The sequence below is a fragment of the Babylonia areolata genome, chromosome 18 (genome assembly GCF_041734735.1).
Source record: "Babylonia areolata isolate BAREFJ2019XMU chromosome 18, ASM4173473v1, whole genome shotgun sequence".
Classification (NCBI taxonomy): domain Eukaryota; kingdom Metazoa; phylum Mollusca; class Gastropoda; order Neogastropoda; family Buccinidae; genus Babylonia; species Babylonia areolata.
In genome coordinates, this window is record NC_134893.1 from 25,641,877 (window position 1) to 25,661,244 (window position 19,368).

General features: G+C 43.5%; 2 protein-coding genes across 2 annotated transcripts in view; one reads left to right on the forward strand and one right to left on the reverse strand.

Moving 5' to 3' along the window:
- The first annotated feature begins 160 nt into the window (after positions 1-160).
- Positions 161-19,368, forward strand: part of LOC143292602 (uncharacterized) — a 204,591-nt gene continuing 185,383 nt past the window's right edge. Inside the window, exon 1 of the mRNA XM_076603057.1 lies at positions 161-2,910. Coding sequence (XP_076459172.1) covers positions 2,746-2,910 — 165 coding nt within the window. The 5' untranslated portion in view covers positions 161-2,745. The remainder of the gene's footprint in view (positions 2,911-19,368) is intronic.
- On the reverse strand, positions 5,609-19,163 carry LOC143292599 (tryptase-like). The gene is made up of 7 exons (XM_076603049.1): positions 19,037-19,163; positions 14,984-15,188; positions 13,967-14,103; positions 12,455-12,603; positions 11,443-11,704; positions 10,476-10,639; positions 5,609-10,092 (listed from the first exon to the last, which is right to left on the reverse strand). Exons 1-7 carry the CDS (start codon positions 19,149-19,151, stop codon positions 9,907-9,909), a joined length of 1,218 nt encoding a protein of 405 aa, XP_076459164.1. The 5' UTR covers positions 19,152-19,163; the 3' UTR covers positions 5,609-9,906.

The following is a 19,368-nucleotide window of genomic DNA, read 5'->3' on the forward strand; positions in this document are numbered from 1 at the left end:
CTTATACAGCCGCTTATTTCTTGTGTCTCGATCTCTTGTCATTGGCATACTTCTGACATCATCACTTGAGCTGATGGAAGTTTTTATTCCCTTGGCACATATATGTATTCATTTTCATAAATTCATCACTACCTTGCTTTTGGAGGACGACTGCACTCACAAAAATAAAATAAGATAATAATAGCCTCATTCACGCCTGAATGTATGCTCCTTCACATTTCAGTAGTGGCTGGTCCTTAGGGATCCACACATACCCCCTTCACACCCACAGGGCTAAGAATGCCTCTCTTGGTGCAAGGACGGACAAGGCAACCCAACTCATTTGCCTGCAACAATCACCCATAAGGCTGGAGATGCACAAGGAAGGATGAGGCAGTCCAACTTAGAGGTGCCACTCTGGACACACATGCCTTTCATTCCTTCCAAGTTTGTAAGGCATCCCTTCTTTCTCCCCTTGCCTACAACAACCCTTGGTTTGCACCACTGTGATTGTGACAAAAGCTCCACACAGGCCCTACATCCTAGCCAGCCTTCCCATGAAGAGGTGTCTATCTTGCCTTACAAGTTTTAGCGGACCCAAAAACTGCCCACTGGGCAGGAGACAATCACCCTCAGCCCATCTCTTCTACTCCTCTCTAGTAGCAGAAGGCCTGGGTCATAATTGTTTTCCTCTACATTTGGGAGAAAGGCATATTGACGAGGACGGATGCGTCCCACAAAGCACAACGAACTGTCCATTAGCCACAGGGGTGTACCTTTCTGCCCACTCATACCAGCACGGCAGATGCCGCATTCAAGCACATCAGTTCACCCCATCACCTTGCTTGAACACAAATCCAGCATCAACGTCTCAAACAATTGGCGTTTGAAAGCACTTTCTGCACTTAGTCTTCCCTGCCCGATCCTTTCGGCCTCTACACACAACCACTACTGTGGTTACAGATGGCCATTCCTCCTCAAGCACTGTCTTTCCAATGAGACACTTCCAGAGGTTTCTAGCCTAGGCAGGCTATCCCATCATGGAGCCCCAGCCTTCGGTCAAGGGCCTGTCAGAGGATGACTTTGTTGTCACTTCGGAAGCAAGCACCATGTCTTTCTGACACACGGTTGCACCACAAGACCCCGTCAACTCTTTCCGGCTTCCTTACATTGCAACATAATCTGCATGGTGAACACCTTCGTCCCTGAAGCACACAGCAGCTGTTTCCTGATTTACCCATGCTGATTGGTGTCCTCCTAGGAACAGTATATGATAATCAGTCGAGTACGACAGTCTCCATCAGAACAGCAGAGGAGGCATCTGCTGTCCAGTCTATTCGGGCTGGAATTCGATTATACAATTTATAGTAGAGAGTGTTTTGCCCAAGTTGCATCCCCGGTCCCTCAATCAAGAGGGCCTTAGGACTCATCATTGGGAAGGTTCCCAAAGGCTACTTAGGCCTAAGGCTACAGCACTAAGTCCCAGTGCAATTTGACTTCTAGTCTGAGAGACATAGTCATTCATGAAAGACTAAGCTGCAAATGATTTCCCTTTGCAATTAAGAAACCACTGATAATACAGCTCTCACCTTGCAGTTGGCCATACTAAAAACGTATGTCAGATCAGTGCCTTGATGTCAATAGCCAGTACAACACATCTTGAGCCACTTACCTCCCTGCCCCGCCCCGCTCCATCCCAGACTCAGTGCGCAGCACACACAGCCAGAGGCCTGTCATGGATCCGGTCCCCTTTCTCACTAAAGAACCTTCAACAAAAATTTTCCCCATGGAAACCCTCTTCCATTTGGGAATTCCACCACTGAATGAGACTCAGTGACCTGTGGGCACATGAAATGCACTTCCACAGCCTGATCCAACCCAGCCATTGACTGCCGACAACTTTCTGCAGGTTACTCCAACAGGCCACACTCAGGCAGAGAAGCCACCAAGCCTTCCGTATGCCCCTTCGTGATGGTACCTACCTGGGCAATTACACAACCCTGTCCCAGAGACACCAGGGACATCAAGTCTTTTGTTGCCAAATGTCTGCCATCCTATGCATAGGCAACATACCAGTGCTGTCATTTTTTGACAACGTCAAAAAAGGGGGGGGGGGGGGGGAGTGCCCATCACCTGTCAGCTCGCATGGAGGAGCTCCACAGATCTGGCTGTCATGCCTGAGGCAGGCCCAACACGGTGACCTACCTCTGTCTCGTGCCACAGTTTCCTTCAAACACAAAAACCACTTCCACTATCGGCCCACATCCGTTGTGGAATCATCAGATCAAACCACATGCGCACCTCCTTGCATTGACGCTCATCCGCGCTCATCCGCTCAGCTGTGGTCCACAGACCTCCCCCACAATACAGCTGTGGACCTCTGTCTTCTTTACCCGCACTAATGTCCTTAGGCGACACAGTACACTCTACTTTCGTCAAATTCTACTTGAGGGACACCTATCGCCTTAGGGATAATGGCTCATCGACTTCTACCAGAGAGATGTCGCACGCCTGCGGGTTGATGGCGCAAGAGCCATCGCTTCTGTGGTAGCTGCACAACAGACCATCACAGCTCACAGACAGTAGAACAGGCGAGGCCTCCACCTTGTCGCGCTATTCTGCACTAGTTGGGTCACGGTTAAGTATGTGTAATTAAAAGGAAATTTTCTATCTAAAATTACGTTTAAATAACATACTTACCGTGACCCAAATTTAAGACCCTCCCGTCCTCCCCGCTTCCTGTTCTTCCTGCTTGCTGCGCTGGTGATGGCATATTGCCGTCAAAAGAGGGCGATAACCAGCGGGACAAAGGGGAGGTTACCTACTTCCGGGAGGTTATCGGCCGTAGTTTCGTCTGCTCCGCATGGGCGGATAGTTTGCACAGGACAGGAATGTCAGACCCCTGCCGGAGTCTGCACTAGTTGGGTCACGGTAAGTATGTTATTTAAACGTAATTTTAGATAGAAAATTTCCTTTTTTATACAACATTTTTCACTTTATATATATATATATATATATATATATATATATATAGATATATATTAAAGAATTGAACGCAAGATGTGTGATGATTGTTCAGAGGTCAAGCTTGTTAATTGGCACATTACTAGACTATTTTGATTTCGGGTAGTCTTTAGCATGTCATGTGTAATCATAAATGGCATTTAGGTTTGGAGGGTCTTCAACATTTTTTTTTTTTTAGAATATTGAAAACATAGAGACTTCAGGTGTGCCATGACCCCACCCTCCCCACCTCCATCTCTTATAATCTGCTGAACTGGATTTTAAATGTTAAAGATAACATGTTTTGGTACATTTTTATACTTGGAGAAAAGATTTAACTTCTGTCTCAGAATTGATAAATACAAATCAGCAGTGATGTGACAGTAATATTTTTCTTTTCTTACAACATTGTCCATGACGGTGCAACTGCCATCAAGAATAGAAAACTTTCATGAAGCAAGAGACCGGCTAAAAATTATTTTTTTGCTTACACTCAGGGGTGGATTGTAACATTGATGGATGTACACACACACACACACACACACACATTCTTTCACGTTGGTCATGGAAACAAAACTAAAATCTTTCAGCAGGTGAACTGATCTCATTTCTGTCACATTTAATTGTTCATTCAGAAACAAGGAAAAAGTATGCTGTTCTTACTTGAGTTAGCAAGGCCTGGAAATGAAATTTGGTTTGAACTATAATATTTTTCACTGGTATTTACACACATGTGCACATGCAGTTACATACTAATGTAGGTTTTTTTAGTGGTTTTAGTGCCTTTGGACTAAAAAGGAAGATCGATTTGTTATTTAATGTGGTATGATGATGTTTTTTTTTTTCAGTCAGCAAGACTGTTAAATAAAGTCTTTTGGTGTTTGAACAGTAATTATTTTCACTCTTAATTACACACATGTGCATGTGCACAAGCAGGCGCACACACATACATACACACAAATTGATATTTTCCACTAGTTTTAGTGCCTTGAGACAAGCAAGGAAGATCTGTTTATTTGTGCAGGTGGTGCTTTTCCTCCGGCTAGGTTTTCCCTAATAAGATTTCACAGAGCTTTGTTGTGGTGCTAATATTATAATGGGTTCAGTTGGCATGCATGCTTGATGTATCTGTTTTTGCTAGATTTTTTAAGCTCATTTCTTAACATGAATGTTTTTTTCCCTGAAATTTGTGTATCTTTTATTTGCTTTGATAAAAATCTAAGAATACTTGTTTATATATCTGACTATTTTAATGAGGGTTTGGTTGATATTTGAACTGGTATTTCTTTATTTTATTATTATTTTTAATGAATTTAAGTGAGACTTAAATGCACAAATAAGAATAAGATATCAGTATTACCTCATTTATTTTTTGTGAACAAATGAGAGACTTCAAATATAGGAATAAAAATTGGAATTTTACAACACCTTAGGCCATAAGTTCACTAACATGCGAAATAGAATTGATGTAGCATGCACATGTATTTAAATAACTTAGAAAGGTAGATGCTTTTTAAGCAGGTATTGTCATATGGATGGAGTCTGTTTGAGATTAAAAAGATAAATCAATTATTAAAAAAAAGAGAGAGAGAAAGAATCCGTTGAATTTCACCAGATTAGTATTTTCACTTCATTCAGAACAAATGCCGTGCTTAGTAACATTCAGTATCTGAATAGAATAATAATAGTATAAAATGTTACTTGTTGTGCTTCATTTAGTTGTTTTTTTTCTTTTCCTGTAAAAAAAAATGTTTTCTGTCTTATTATTTTTTTATATTTTTATCTACTTGTTAATCCACCTTCATAATTTAGAGATCTTTATGGTGGAAATTGGACGTTCCAGGAAATGCACACAGAGAACATGTGATACAGGGCAAATCTGTCATACTTTATATTGTTATTGGTTTTCTGTTTGACACAGAACTAAGTTACTACTTATAGTTTCATGTTGTTTGAGTGTTGATCTGGTGATGAGCATTTGTTTTTTGTTCATGTTGTTTTTTTTGTTAATTGCTTGCTAATGAACATACTGCTGACTTGTTTTTTTTTTTACCTGTTTTTAATTTAGTTGTTTTTGACTTATAGGCAAGTACCGTGAAGGAAATGTTTTTTCTATGAGCTCTGAGTTTGTTCTAAAACTTAGAATTATCAAAATAAGCATACATGTTTCAGTTGAATATGGACTTAACTGACAAGTTCATCAAAATCAGGCTTAAGTGGGAACCAGACAGATATGTTCTCCTCCTCCATTCCACGTTTTCCTCCACACTTAATAATGGGGATATTAGGGTCTCTAAGTTTCAAATAATGTCCCCGCTTTCTGAAAATATTTTGCTAGAAACTCCTCTTGTTGAAAGCCCTCTTTGTTTCTGCCCCCTTTCTCTGTCTCAGTTTCTGTCATCTCCTACCTTATAGGATCATCCATCTTTATGTTTTTTTCAGAGAATCGAGACATTGTCTGTTTCTGCACCTGATTTGGTATTTTTTACTAATTAGTTTTCTTTCTTTTCTCTTTTTTCATCTTTAAACGAATGGTAAATACATAATCACCTGTTGACTTTGAAAAAAATTATGTTGATGTAATATATTATGTGATTGCATCAAGTTGTTTTTTTTATTAAAAAAATTTTTTTTTATATAGAATTTTCATTTATTTTTTAAATTTTTTTTTTTTTACCCTTTTGTGATAAATCAGAAAGATCAATGGTAGAGACGTCTGTGGGTTTATGTCCTTTGATAAAATAATTTTGCTAGATTTTCCTTTTCAGTCAAATATTAGTTTTTCTTTTCCAAATATTATGCCAGTTTTTGTTGTTGTTTTTCTTGTAATTACGTCACCTTTTCTTGTCCAGCAGTTGTGTCTGTTACTCTGTTCCATTTCTTTTTCAGGTTTTACAGATTTTGTGATTTGTGTTATGGGTTTTTTTTATGAAATGTTTTTTGTTTTGTTTTTTACAGTAACTTTAGCCCTGATATGTTCATATGCATCCAAGTCTGGGCTGTCAACTGGGTCTCAGATTTAACTTCATCCAGACAAACATGTACTCCATAACTGGATCTAGAACTCAGGATTTTGATAAAAGTTTATTACAAGGATATATGATGATAGATAAAGAGGTCTTCTGTTCAGATTTATCAAAAAGAGTGCATACACTATGACAGTGGTCAGTCTTTTTGTGGTGTTAACCTGTTTCAGGTTGAAGTTTTCACCAAACGACATCTGCTCTTTACCACAAAGGCTTCTGTCTGTCTTTCTTTGCTCTCCTTGTCCACATCTGTCACTATCATATGAAGTAAGCCACTGCTAGTGAAACACAGTAGGGTGATAGGGCATATCAGCTGTTGCTGATTGAGCACATTAATTAGACTGCAGAATGTTCAGAATGATTTTGTGTTGAGATGTATGTCTGGAGCAAATCTTGTCATTGTGTAGACTGTTGTTTCTGTAAATAGTGTAGGATGCATTCTGGTTTGCATTGAAGTTCATCAAGCATTATAGTATTAAACACATGTAAATAAATACCCTTGGTTTGGTGATTTGTGTGTATGCAAACATGATTTCTGTGTGTTGTTATTTTTCAGTGAGAGAACTTGGAAAATATTGTGATGTTCACATAACTTGTCAAGTGTTATATGTGTGCCACTCTGTCCAGGAAGTTTTTTTTTGTCGCAGTGTTAGTCTCATTGTCTGAAGGAAGTAAAATGTAACTTAAATTTTGCCTTCTCATTGCTTCAGTGTCATAATATCTTTGTTCGTTTAACACCAGCTGTTAATTCTAAAAACTGGCTAACTTTTGAGGACATGATGTTTGGACGTTTGGGTGAAAATAATATTCATGAAAAAGAAAACATGGGAAGCATTGTATTAAACTTTTTCCTATGGGTGGGTGTGGTTGGTGGGGTGGGGGTTACATTCATGAGAAAAACAAAGTGAAGCATTGTATGCATTGCCACAGTGCCCAATCTAGGAATTTCATTAATGAAACTGAGCCTGGCATACACAGCCAGCAAATAAGGTTTAAGCAAAATAAAATAATAAATATGTATAATGGCACAACAGAACGTAAATGGTAAAACTTTTTTTTTTAATGGATCAGACTGCAGTGCAAACATGGAGTATATATTTTATGAGGCAGTCACAAATGCATATACAACCCTCAATAATTGAGAAAGGTTAAGTGGATCAGAAGGAAAGTAATGTGGAACAGGGTGGGGGCAGGGGGTAAAGTGGATCAGGGATGGGCATAGGGGGGAACGGAATAGGATATATATATATATATAAAGAGTAAATAGAAACAAAATGGAAGTGGTGAAAAGAACAGGGAGGATAGTAGAGTGGAACAGATAGGAGAATGGAACAGGGACAAAGTGAAACAGGAGGAGAGGCAGCAGCAGTAAATTAAAACAAGATTAATGAAGAATATGCTGGATCAGGAGCGGAGTAATAAAGCAGTTAAGTATAATAGAAGGCAAAACAATTGGAACAATTCAGAAGCACAGCGAACAATACAGGAGCGCAGTGGAACAGCAGGGGAGTCAAGTGGAACAAGACAAAAGCACAGTGGAACAGTCAAGTGGAACAACACAGGAGCATGCTGAAACAGTCAAGTGGAACAATACAGGAACACAGTGGAACAGTCAACTGGAACAATACAGGAACACAATGAAACAGTCAAGTGGAACAATACAGGAGCACACTGAAACAGTCAGTTGGAACAATACAGGAGCACACTGAAACAGTCAAGTGGAACAATACAGGAGCACACTGAAACAGTCAACTGGAACAATACAGGAGCACACTGAAACAGTCAACTGGAACAATGTAGGAGCACACTGAAACAGTCAACTGGAACAATGCAGGAGCACAGTGGAACAGCAGGGGATTCAAGTGGAACAATGCAGGAGCACAGTGAAACAGTCAACTGGAAATGCAGGAGCACAATGGAATGGTCAAGTGGAACATTACAAGAGCACAGTGAAACAGTCAAGTGGAACAATACAGGAGCACACTAGAACAGTCAAGTGGAACAATACAGGAGCACAGTAGAACAGTCAATTGGAACAATGCAGGAGCACAGTGAAACAGTCAAGTGGAACAATACAGGAGCACAGTAGAACAGTGAAGTGGAACAATTCAGGAGCACAGTAGAACAGTCAAGTGGAACAATACAGGAGCACAGTAGAACAGTGAAGTGGAACAATTCAGGAGCACAGTGAAACAGTCAAGAGGAACAATGCAGGAGCACACTGAAACAGTCAAGTGGAACAATGTAGGAGCACAGTCGAACAGAAGGGGAGTCAAGCAGAACAACATAGGAGCACAGTGGAATGGTCAAGTGAAGCATTACAAGAGCACAGTGAAACAGTCAAGTGGAACAGTGCAGGAGCACACTGAAGCAGTCATGTGGAACAATGCAAGAGCACACTGAAACAGTCAAGTGGAACAATGCAGGAGCACAGTGGAAAAGCAGGGGAGTCAAGTGGAACAATACAGGAGCACAGTAGAACAGTCAAGTGGGACAGTACAGGAGCACACTGAAACAGTCAAGTGGAACAATGCAGGAGCACAGTAGAATAGTCTAGTGGAACAATAAAGGAGCACAGTCATCAGTGAAACAGCAGGAGATTCAAGTGGAACAATACAGGAGCACAGTAGAACAGTCAAGTGGAACATTACAGGAGCACACTGAAACAGTGAAGTGGAACAATGCAGGAGCATAGTAGAACAGTCAAGTGGAACAATAAATAACCACAGTGAAACAGTCAAGTGGAACAGTGCATGAGCACAGTGTAACAGTCAAGTGGAACAACAGTGTCAAGTGGAACAACATAGGAGCACAGTAGAACAGTCAAGTGGAACAATAAATAACCACAGTGGAACAGAAGGGGAGTCAAGTGGGACAGTACAGGAGCACAGTAGAACAGTCAAGTGGAACAGTGCATGAGCACAGTAAAACAGTCAAGTGGAACAGTGCATGAGCACAGTAGAACAGTCAAGTGGAACAATAAATAACCACAGTGGAACAGAAGGGGAGTCAAGTGGGACAGTACAGGAGCACAGTAGAACAGTCAAGTGGAACAGTGCATGAGCACAGTATAACAGTCAAGTGGAACAACAGTGTCAAGTGGAACAATACAGGAGCACAGTAAAAGTCAAGTGGAACAATACAGGAGCACAGTGGAACAGAATATAGTGGAACCATACAGCACAGTGGAACAGTAGGGGAGTCAAGTGGAATGATAGAAGAGCACAGTGGAACAGACTCAAGTGGAACAACATACCACAGTGGAACAGCAGGGGAAGTGGAGTCCTGCACTGACAGGAGCAAAAATGAACCGAGGGGAGTGAAGTGGAACAATACAGGAGAAAAGTGAAACAGAGTCAAGTGGAACAATACAGAAACGGGAGAGTCGAGCAGAACAGAGAGTCAGTCAAGTGGAACAGGTGGGTGCAGGGAAGAACTGCTGGTCATGCAGAGCCAGGCTGTGGTCACAATTATGGCCCTCGTAAGCATAGTTCCACTGATAACTTGTTCTTTTCTTTGTGACACACGAACATCATTCCACTGATTAGTCATTCTTTTTTGTGTTCATTTCATACCTTTTCTGTCTCGCTTCATTTTCCTCTTGTCCCACTTTAAGCTGCTTTTTTAATTTACGTTTTTCCTCCGCCTCCACTTTATTCATTCACCTCTTTAAGCTTACTCCCCTATTCCACAGTTCTTCACATCTATCCTGCGTTAATATGATCTACTCCTTTCCTATTCCAATTTACTTTCCAATTTCATCATTCTACTAGCCCAGTTTACCCCCAGTTCCATTTTACTCCCTACCTGTTCCACATGTTACCCCCCACACCCCCTTCTGTCCCATTTTAACACGCATTCCATCATTCCCCGCTCCACTGTACCATGCAGCCCTTTTTTACGGGACGGTACCCATGGCAGGGTCGTCCTTCATGATAACGTCATAGATCCAGTCGAAGTAGGCAGAGACGCGAGTGTAGATGCCGGGGTAGCGGGGTACAGCACAACCAAGGCCTGCCGACACCACTCCTGTCAGCACTGGCTGGTCGTTGGTGTAGCACACCAGAGGGCCGCCTGAATCTCCCTGCGCACATGAGATTGATGCATGTTTGCACGCGGATGGACAATCATGCAAGTGCGCACACATGTTGTTAATGTTGCTGCGCTGCCCCACTATTATATTCCTTGCAAGTGTTCCCACCTCCTTTCCGTACCCCGCTCCCCACCCCCTGCTCCCACTTGGGGATACCAGGGTTTCTCAAGTATACACAGTATCCCCCATATTCCGAACTAGAAATTTCTTATTTTTTTGCCACACCCCCTTTTCTTTATAATTTTCTACCTTCTCACTCATTTTACTTCTACGCATTCTGGAATTCAGATGTGCCAGAAAGTACGTTTTGGCTGTATTTTAGTTTAGCAAAAAGAACTGGACCCCCACTTTTTCACGCCGCACTCCATTCTTACCTTGCAAGCATCGCCACTTTCTTTAGCTGCGGCGTAGCAGAGGACCGTGGCATCAATGAGAGGCCAGGAGAAGAGGTAGGCCGCCCAGCAAGCCATCTGAGGCACGCGCAACATTCGCAGCACGTGAGGCACCAGCGTACCGTTGCCGTAATGTGCCGGCTCGTCTGTCGCAAAGAAATATCATTGAGAAAACCGCACTCATCATTTCACAGAGCTTTGAGACACGGTATATTACCAACAAATATCATTTCAAAGAGTTCAGAGACATCTATTTTATGTCAGGAGCCACGGTTTTACGTGTTTTTCAGAGACAAACATTTACCTTGAATCAAAACCTCAGTCATTTCAACGAACGTAGCGACAAGAAATGATATCTGCGACCAGAACTAAACCGTAGGTCAAAAACCTTGAGTGCTTCACTAAAGTCTAATACAATAAGTTTCGGTGACAGGGTGTGGAAAAAAGTTTATTATGTGGACGAGAAAACTTCCAAAGCGCACGTGTTGAGTCCAGGTCCGACACCAGTGGGCTTTTGTGTCTTCCAAGCGTCCCAGACAATATACATAAAACGGCTATCAGGAGATATGCCCTGCCCGTGGGACGTTCAGTAGAAGAATAAAATTAATGCGGGTGCTGCAGCTCACGAACGCAGAAGTATAGGGAAAGAAAACACAAAACCTTCAGCTGTCATGGTAAATGAAATGTCCTCGTGTAACTGCACATGCGTGAAAAACATGTTCGTACAAATGATAATGATTAGAAGAAGAGTAAAAACAACAACAGCATCAACAACAGTAGCAGCAGCAGCAACAACAACAACAATAACAATAACAACAACAATGGATAACTTTTCTATGGCGCGATTTCCAGTTCAAATACAGCTCAGAACGCCTGACACGATCCAGCCGCAGATGCGGAAATTTTTTAGAAGCCAGCATGCCGGGCTGAGGGCTCGAGTTGTGCGTACCTGAAGTCTGCCCCCAGCCTGCAGCGTAGCACTCGTTGCCCAGGTTGAGCCTCTCCAGCAGACGGTCCAGGGCAGCGGGGTGGGACAGCGAGGTACAGTGCGGCGCCTGAGGGGAGCCTGAGTACACAGAGCGGTACCTTCCTGTCGGCTTGAGTCTCCTCCTGCCCGTGTTGCCCCCTTCCCTCGTCCCTTGAGGCTTGGAGAATCGGAGATTCTGGCTTTCTGGTGGCTGGTCGCTCAGCATGTCCAGTGAGGCCTTTCTCTGCACGGAAGAGGAGGTTGGGGGTAGTGTGAGAGGCTGGGTGTGGGTGTGGTGGGTCTGTCAATGTCATCATCGTCAATGGTCGTCTTGTCGTCGTTGTCGTCACCACCATTGTTGCAGCCACACAGTCGTCATCTTCATCGTGTTTATTATCATCTTCGGTGACAGCCATACACTGCTCTCATTTTTTTCGTTTTTCAGGGACACTCAAAAGTTGATGAAACACTTCATTAAAATGAGTACCACGATACTGGTGTTGAGCAGATCCGTGCAGTCATAACAAACAAAGGAAGCAGTAGCATTTCCTGTAAGTAGACTGCTCATGCTATTGCAAAATCAATACTAATCTCTCTCTCTCTCTCTCTCTCTCTCTCTCTCTCTCTCTCTCTCTCTCTCTCTCTCTCTCTATCTATCTATCTATCTATCTATCTCAGCGTATCTGTCTGTCTGTCTCCCTTGAAATAAATTTTCGTTCATTCGTTCGCTCGTTCTTTCTCTACCTCTCTCTTTTTCAGACAGGTATGATCCTCTAAGGCTGGTCTGATGACCACTGTAAAGTTCTTGCTGTCCAACACTGACCAGTATCTTTCCATCGCATCGAACGCCGTTGTAATCATTTCATATTTTTGAAACATCATCATCATCATTATCATTAACAGTCCCATTTGTGCATATTTCACACATAATCACTGTGGAGCAGTTCCACCATCAACACATTAAGCAATCGCGGTGCACTTCAGCAACACTGACCAGGCTGGCGTGAGCATCCAGACGGCACTGGTGGGTGTGTGCGGGGAGGTCCACCTGTTGGTTCAGAGCGATGGGGTGCACTCGGGGGGTCAGCTTTGCCGGGTGACTCAGCTTCAGGAGGGCGATATCTTTCGTGAACCTAGGCATGACTAGTCCGCAGAAAGAAGACGCCTTAACCTACAGACTCGAGAGAATCAAAACTGGTTTATTGTCCGTATACAGATATCCTACTTAAATTCAGAGTTTGTTAACAGACTCGAGACTCAGGGCTGGTTTATTGTATGTACACAGGTACAAAAATTCACTGCTCGACAATAGACCCAAGACTGGTTTATTGTTTATACTCAGTTACAGAAATGTATTGTCTTACAAAATACTCCAGGCTCAAAGCTGGTATATTTTCTATACTCAGGTACAGAAATTTACTGTCTTACAACATACTCCAGGCTCAAATCTTCTTCTTCTTTTTTTTATATACTCAGGTACACAAATTCACTATTCAACATCGGATGTTTTAAATAGTTGTAGACACTATGATGTTAAAATACTAATTACTAAAATTCTAACGTTTAAGTGGTATTGGAAACATGTTTGTAAAGTAACGGTCGCAAAGCTGACATAAAACACTGCATTATTTTCTCAAGGTTTTCATACAGTCTTGTAGGCAACATATCCAGGAACCACGGTGCAACTGACAAGAGGTCAACATTGTTTCTTACAGTTTTGTGAGTGACCATACTGACTTGTGTATCCAGGAAACTGATACGAGGTCAACATTGTTTCATATTTTGTGAGTACTATCATCCATGAAACTGTGGTGAAGCTGACATGAGAAAGTCTATTTGATAATAAAACAACAAATGTAGGTAGTAAAATAAGACCCAATTTTGATTACTGGAAGTGTCCAATGTTTCAGACCAATTTAAGAGTTTTATCTTCGGGGAGTGTGGTAACTGGAAATGACGGTGGGGGTAAAGGCAGGAGGCAAAGGCACGAGAAGTGAGTATTATCCAGTAAAGAAAGCACAGACGGGCACAGGTGTGAGCACTTTACAGATCAGCAGGTGCCAGTTGCATTGCTTGGTTCTAACATTTTGACAGTTACACGTGACTAAATGCCAACGTTGACCTAACAACGCCATTGGTCAGTTCCATACTACACACAGTTAATAGCGGGTTACGACCATACAAGGTTCTTCCGTCCGAGCAATGCAACTGGCTCCAGGGGTGGGTTTTCATGAGGTGATCTCTGCAGCGCAAGGTTTGCTTGGAGTTAAGAATGTTCCAAAGTTTATTAAATTTACCGCGGAGTCCGGAACATTCTTAACGATAAGCAAACTTAGCGCTGCTGAGTTCGCTCATGCAACCCACCCCAGGTTATGGACATTCATAGACAAGAATCACATTAGGTGGGGGGAACAAAGGCCCCGGGTGGGTCGGCTGGGGGGGAGGGAGAGAAAGACCTTTTTTTTCTCAATGTTTCCTAGAGTGTTGCGGGTAACTATATACTGACTGGAGTATCCCGGGTGTTGCACGATGCGCTGCACTGCGATGTGTTGCTCCGTGTCCTCATCGGTTGTTCTGTCGTGTTCTCCCAGCACCACCACCCAGCTCTGGGGGTCCTCCAGTCTGCTGTGTCCAGAGTCCTTGCTGCACGGGCGCACACACACACACACACACACACACGCGCGCGCATGCGCGTGCGTTCGTACGCACGCACGCGTGCACACACACACACACATACACACACACACGCCCGCGAGCGCGCGCGCGCGCGCACACACACACACACGCACACATTTTGCAAGTGTCAATTCAGTTTCTTGTTGCCGTGTTTTTTTGTTGTTTTTTTTCGTGCGCTAAGTGCATGCTTCGAACGGGACCTCGGTTTATCGTCTCATCGAAAATTAATGACTAGCGTCAAGAAACCCTACCACTCAAGGTCTAGTGGAGCGGAAAAAATTAAACTCAGATTCTCTCGCTTCATAGGCGGATGACGTTGCATTACCCATTCGGCTAGGCCACCACAACTAGTATGGCCCTGCTCTTCAGAGACTGACACAAGCTTACACTTAAGCCAACAGCACAGTAAGAGCTGTATGATCAATGGTTTCTCCATTGCAATGGGAATTCATTTACAGTTTAGTCTTTGATGAAGGGCTATCACTCTCAAACTATGAGGCAAGATTGTACGGCTCTTTGTGCTATAACCCTGAAGGCTAGTTGGCTTTTTAGGACTATCTCAACGCCGACTGTTCCAAAGCCCTCTTGGCCCAGCGAGAGAAGGAGGATGTAACGTGGGCAAGAAACCTTCCGCTATAATCAAAATCTAGCCCAGACAGTCGGGACAGCAGTTGAACGTGGGCAATATACTTTCCACTATAATCAAAATCTAGCCCAGATAGTCGGGAAAGCAGTTGACTCCTCCGCTATTCTGATAGTCATAGGCGGACACGACTGACCATCATACACGCTGGTTGCACCCACGCCTGATGTGGACAGTAAAAACCATGCACAGTCACTGACTTACTGCACGCAGTGGGCCGCGGTGAGAACCCACTGCGGGTGGATGAGGGCGCCCCCACACAGGTGTCGGAGGCCCTGCAGCTGCTGGTACATGTGGCCCTGCAGGTAGTGCAGCGACACCAGCCACGGCCACTCCCCCGGCCTCAGCGGCTGTCCTCCTACCACGCGCTTCTGTCGGCCTGACGTGTCGTCTCCCCACACCAACAGGCCTGCCACCCACATCGTGTGTTTTTGCTTGTCTCAGTCCTTGTCTGTCTCCGTCTGTGTGTCTCTGTTTGTCTGTTTGTCTCTGCCTGTCCCGTCTGTCTATCCCTCTCCCTCTCTTTCTTCCTTTGGCTCCTTTTTGATACTTGTGTTGTTAGTTTGAATTGTCTTCTGTTACGCTTAATGATAATGTATGTCCACTTGAAAATGATTTTTTTAACGCTGAATGGCCTATCTACCAACTCCCCATTGAAAAGAACATTATGTGTGTTTCTTCGATAAAACACCCTCCTCCTCCTCCTCTTCATCATCAGTCATCTCCCTTCGGCCTGTTGCTGTGTGTATCTCTACCAGTACGTTTTTGCATCGTTACTCTTACCCCCCACCCCCATGCCCCCCAAACCATCTCATTTTTCTGTAACTCTTCCTTCATCCTTCTCACTTCCCGCCACCCCACCCCCTCCCCTAACCCTCTTTTCCCCGCGTCCTTTCCCAACCCACCAACATTTAAAAAAAAAATCTTTATTTTTTAGTATTCTGATGAATGTGTTCCTTTTTATATATATCAATTTTATAACCACATTCAGTTCTTTAAGGCTTTATCATCTAGCATTGTTAAGTGTAGACTCTGTTCAGCAACAATCATCAAGAAAAAGAAACAACCACGAAGAAACATTCACCATCCTCGTATCACTGAACAACAGTAACAACAACAACAACACACAGACACAGACACACACACACACACACACACACACACACACACAGACACAGACACACACACACACACACACACACACACACACACACACACACACACACACACACACACACACACACATACACACACACACACGACAAGAAAGGGTAGTATATCCCTCATATAACAGCAGCGAGTTCCGGACAGCTGGGGCTGAGAAACTAAATGATCGCTTACAAAGGTTTTCATATCAGTTCTCGGCACCAGTAGCAACCTTTCAGCTGAAGACCGAAGCGACCGGGAAGACTGACGAGTAGTTAGTGAAGAACAGAGATAATGTGGGTGTGTACCATCATAAACGCGGTATAGAGCATGGCGAATTTGAGCTGGATGTCTCCCCCGAAAACGGAGTATGGCTGCCTACATGGCGGGGTAAAAACGGTCATACACGTAAAAGCCCACTCGTGTGCATACGAGTGAACGTGGGAGTTGCAGCCCACGAACACAGAAGAAGAAGAAGAAGAGCTGGATGCCGAATTTAACTGGAAACCAGTGCAGCTCTTTCAACAAAGGTATCAAATGCTCGCGTTTGAATTTCTGCGTTGCAGGTTTAGCTGCCCTGTTCTGAACTTTCTACAAACGACTGATCTGATCATCTGAAAGATACACGAGTACCGATTGCATCGATTCAGATGCGAGGTAACAGTGGAGGAGACAAGTCTCACCATGGCAGTCTGGCTTAATGAATGATGGCAATATTCCACATTTCGAGAAAAGCTGCACGTCAGACTGATTTAATATGTTGCAAAAAAAAAAAAAAAAAAAATCATTGCAGTAACCCTTTTAATATAATCATTGTTTCTATGGAGATATATGTATATGTATATATATCTGGATATATATGTGTATATTACATAAATACACACACACACATACACACACACACATATATATATTGTATATATATATATATATACACACACATATACATATCTATATATATCTATATAGATAGATAGATAGATAGTTGGATAGATAGATAGATTCGCTTCACTATGGCCGCGGGTTCTTCCTGACGAAAGTGTCGGAATGTAACACGAGAAATCTATCAGGACAAACAAGATATACGCAATGAAAATTAATGAGTACGATACAAAGAAACCAAAAGGAGCAATGCAAATCAGCAGATTATGGCATTCATAGACAATAATGCAGTGTAATGGAGCGCACAAATGCAGCCTATTTTGAATGCATTTTGCAGTGTCACGCAGTAGAGTGCGTTAGTCTGAACACCTGATGGTGGGATTGAGGCAGGGTAAAGACAAAGCATTCACCACTTTATAATGGTCCAGTGTATCGTTTGGTTAAATATGTAAACTAATGGGAAACATCTGTGACCGAAGCTTGTCGTTCAGCTGACAGATGTGTGAATATCTACAGGCGACATGTCAAACAGACCAGTAACCCTGAGTGTCTCTTTTGCTTCGAAATAAATGAAATAAGCGAGATTTTGGTAGAACAGTGGACAAATAATTCCATTTTCAACATTCTAAACTGAAACTGGTTTCGGTCGTGCAATGATGTGTAAGTCATTCATCATCATTATGCCCATCGCTCCCGGTGGAGCATAGGCCATCGACGACCCCTCGCCATCACACTCTGTTCTGGGCTGTTCTGGCCATTCCAGTCAAGTTGGTCCCTTGCTGCTTCAGCTCTGCCTCGGTGTCTCGCCTCCACCTGTTACGAGGCCGGCATCTCTTCCTCTTTCCCTGCGGGTTCCTGGACAGGGCTTGGCGTGTGATGCTGGACGCTGGCTTCCTGAGGGTGTGTCCGATCCAGCCCCACTTCCTCCGCAGTATCTGCTTGGCCACTGGTTCCTGTCCCGCTCGCTCCCACAGATCTTCGTTTCGGATCTTCTCCTGCCGTCGGATTTTGTAGATGCGCCTCAGACAGGTGTTGAAGAATGTCTGAATCTTCTGCTGCATCGTCTGTGTTGTCCGCCATGTCTCGCATCCGTAGAGCAGAATTGACTTCACATTGGAGTTGAAGATGCGAAGTTTGGTTTTCATACTGATTGCTCCAGATGCCCAGATGTTCTTGAGCATGATGAAAGCTGTTCTTGCCTTGCCGATTCTCGGTCCGTGCCTCCCTGTCTGTCAACCACGCTTCCCAAGTAGACGAAAGACTCCACCTCCCTGATGGGCTCTCCACCGACTGTGACTGGTGTGTTGGCAGTGGTGTTGATCTTTATCAGCTCGGTCTTCTTCTTGTTGATCTTGAGCCCTGTCATGGCTGACGTGGTCTCCAGGCGAGTGGTCTTGTCCTGCATCTGGCTGTGGTTGTGTGACAGGAGCGCCAGGCCGTCAGCGAAGTCGCGATCGTCCAGCTGTGTCCAGAGTGTCCACTGTATACCGTTGTTCCTGCCTGTTGTAGTGGTCTTCATGATCCAGTCGATGACCAGGAAGAAGAGAAACGGTGACAGCAGGTACCCCTGACGAACTCCGGTCTTCACCTGGAAACTTTTGGACAGTTGGCCTGCGTGGGCAATCCTGCAGCTCATGTCCTTGTAGGTGCACCGGTTGGGGGAGATGATCTTCTCTGAGACTCCGTAGTGCCTCAGCAGCTTCCACAGTGTCTCTCTGTCCATGTGTAAGTGCTCATGGGTAATTCTGCTTTATAGGCCTGTCATTTCAAAGTTTTCTGTCTCAGTGTAAATCCCTCCGTACGTTTGCATTGCTAACCTCCGAAAAAGCGTCGGTTAACCTTATTTTGGTTGTTTTTTGTTTGACAAGCTTTACCTACTGAAAAGCAAGGCAGCACGTGTTGGTATTTTATCTGTGAAAAAATATTGCCGTGTTTTCTTTCAAGTCATGTCATTTATTACTTGTATACCTTTGTTTTTTAACGCAGGATCTAGAAGAAAAAAACGCAACCCACGAAAACGGAGTATGGTTGCCTACATGGCGGGGTAAAACGGTCATACACGTAAAAGCCCACTCGTGTACATACGAGTGAACGTGGGGGTTGCAGCCCACGAAGGAGAAGAAGAAGAAATAAACGCAGTAGGTCTTTAATCAAAGATAAAATAGTTATCACGCGTGTGGATACGGCTAGACGAACAAACAAACGAGAAAATTGACAAATGATACTTACCAACCCTCAGCAAACAGAAGGATAAGACCACGGCCTTTTTGCAAGAACAGAACGCATTTTGGATAAACATATTCCCTGTTTTGAGTTTTCCCAAACGTGGAAGATAATATAACATGCAATGGTTCTTATCCACTACGTAGTATCATTATGTGGAGAAATTATGTGGGTCATTGCTGTCGTGCTTGAGTAGATCAGCCAACCGCTTGTCATGTGAAATGAATTACTTTTCTTGTGTAACGTGAGTCGATTGCTGACCTCTTTCCAGCAAACATGCAATTAACGTACTGTTGATAACGGCGATGCGGTCATGAAGAAAAGTGCTTGATCGTGTT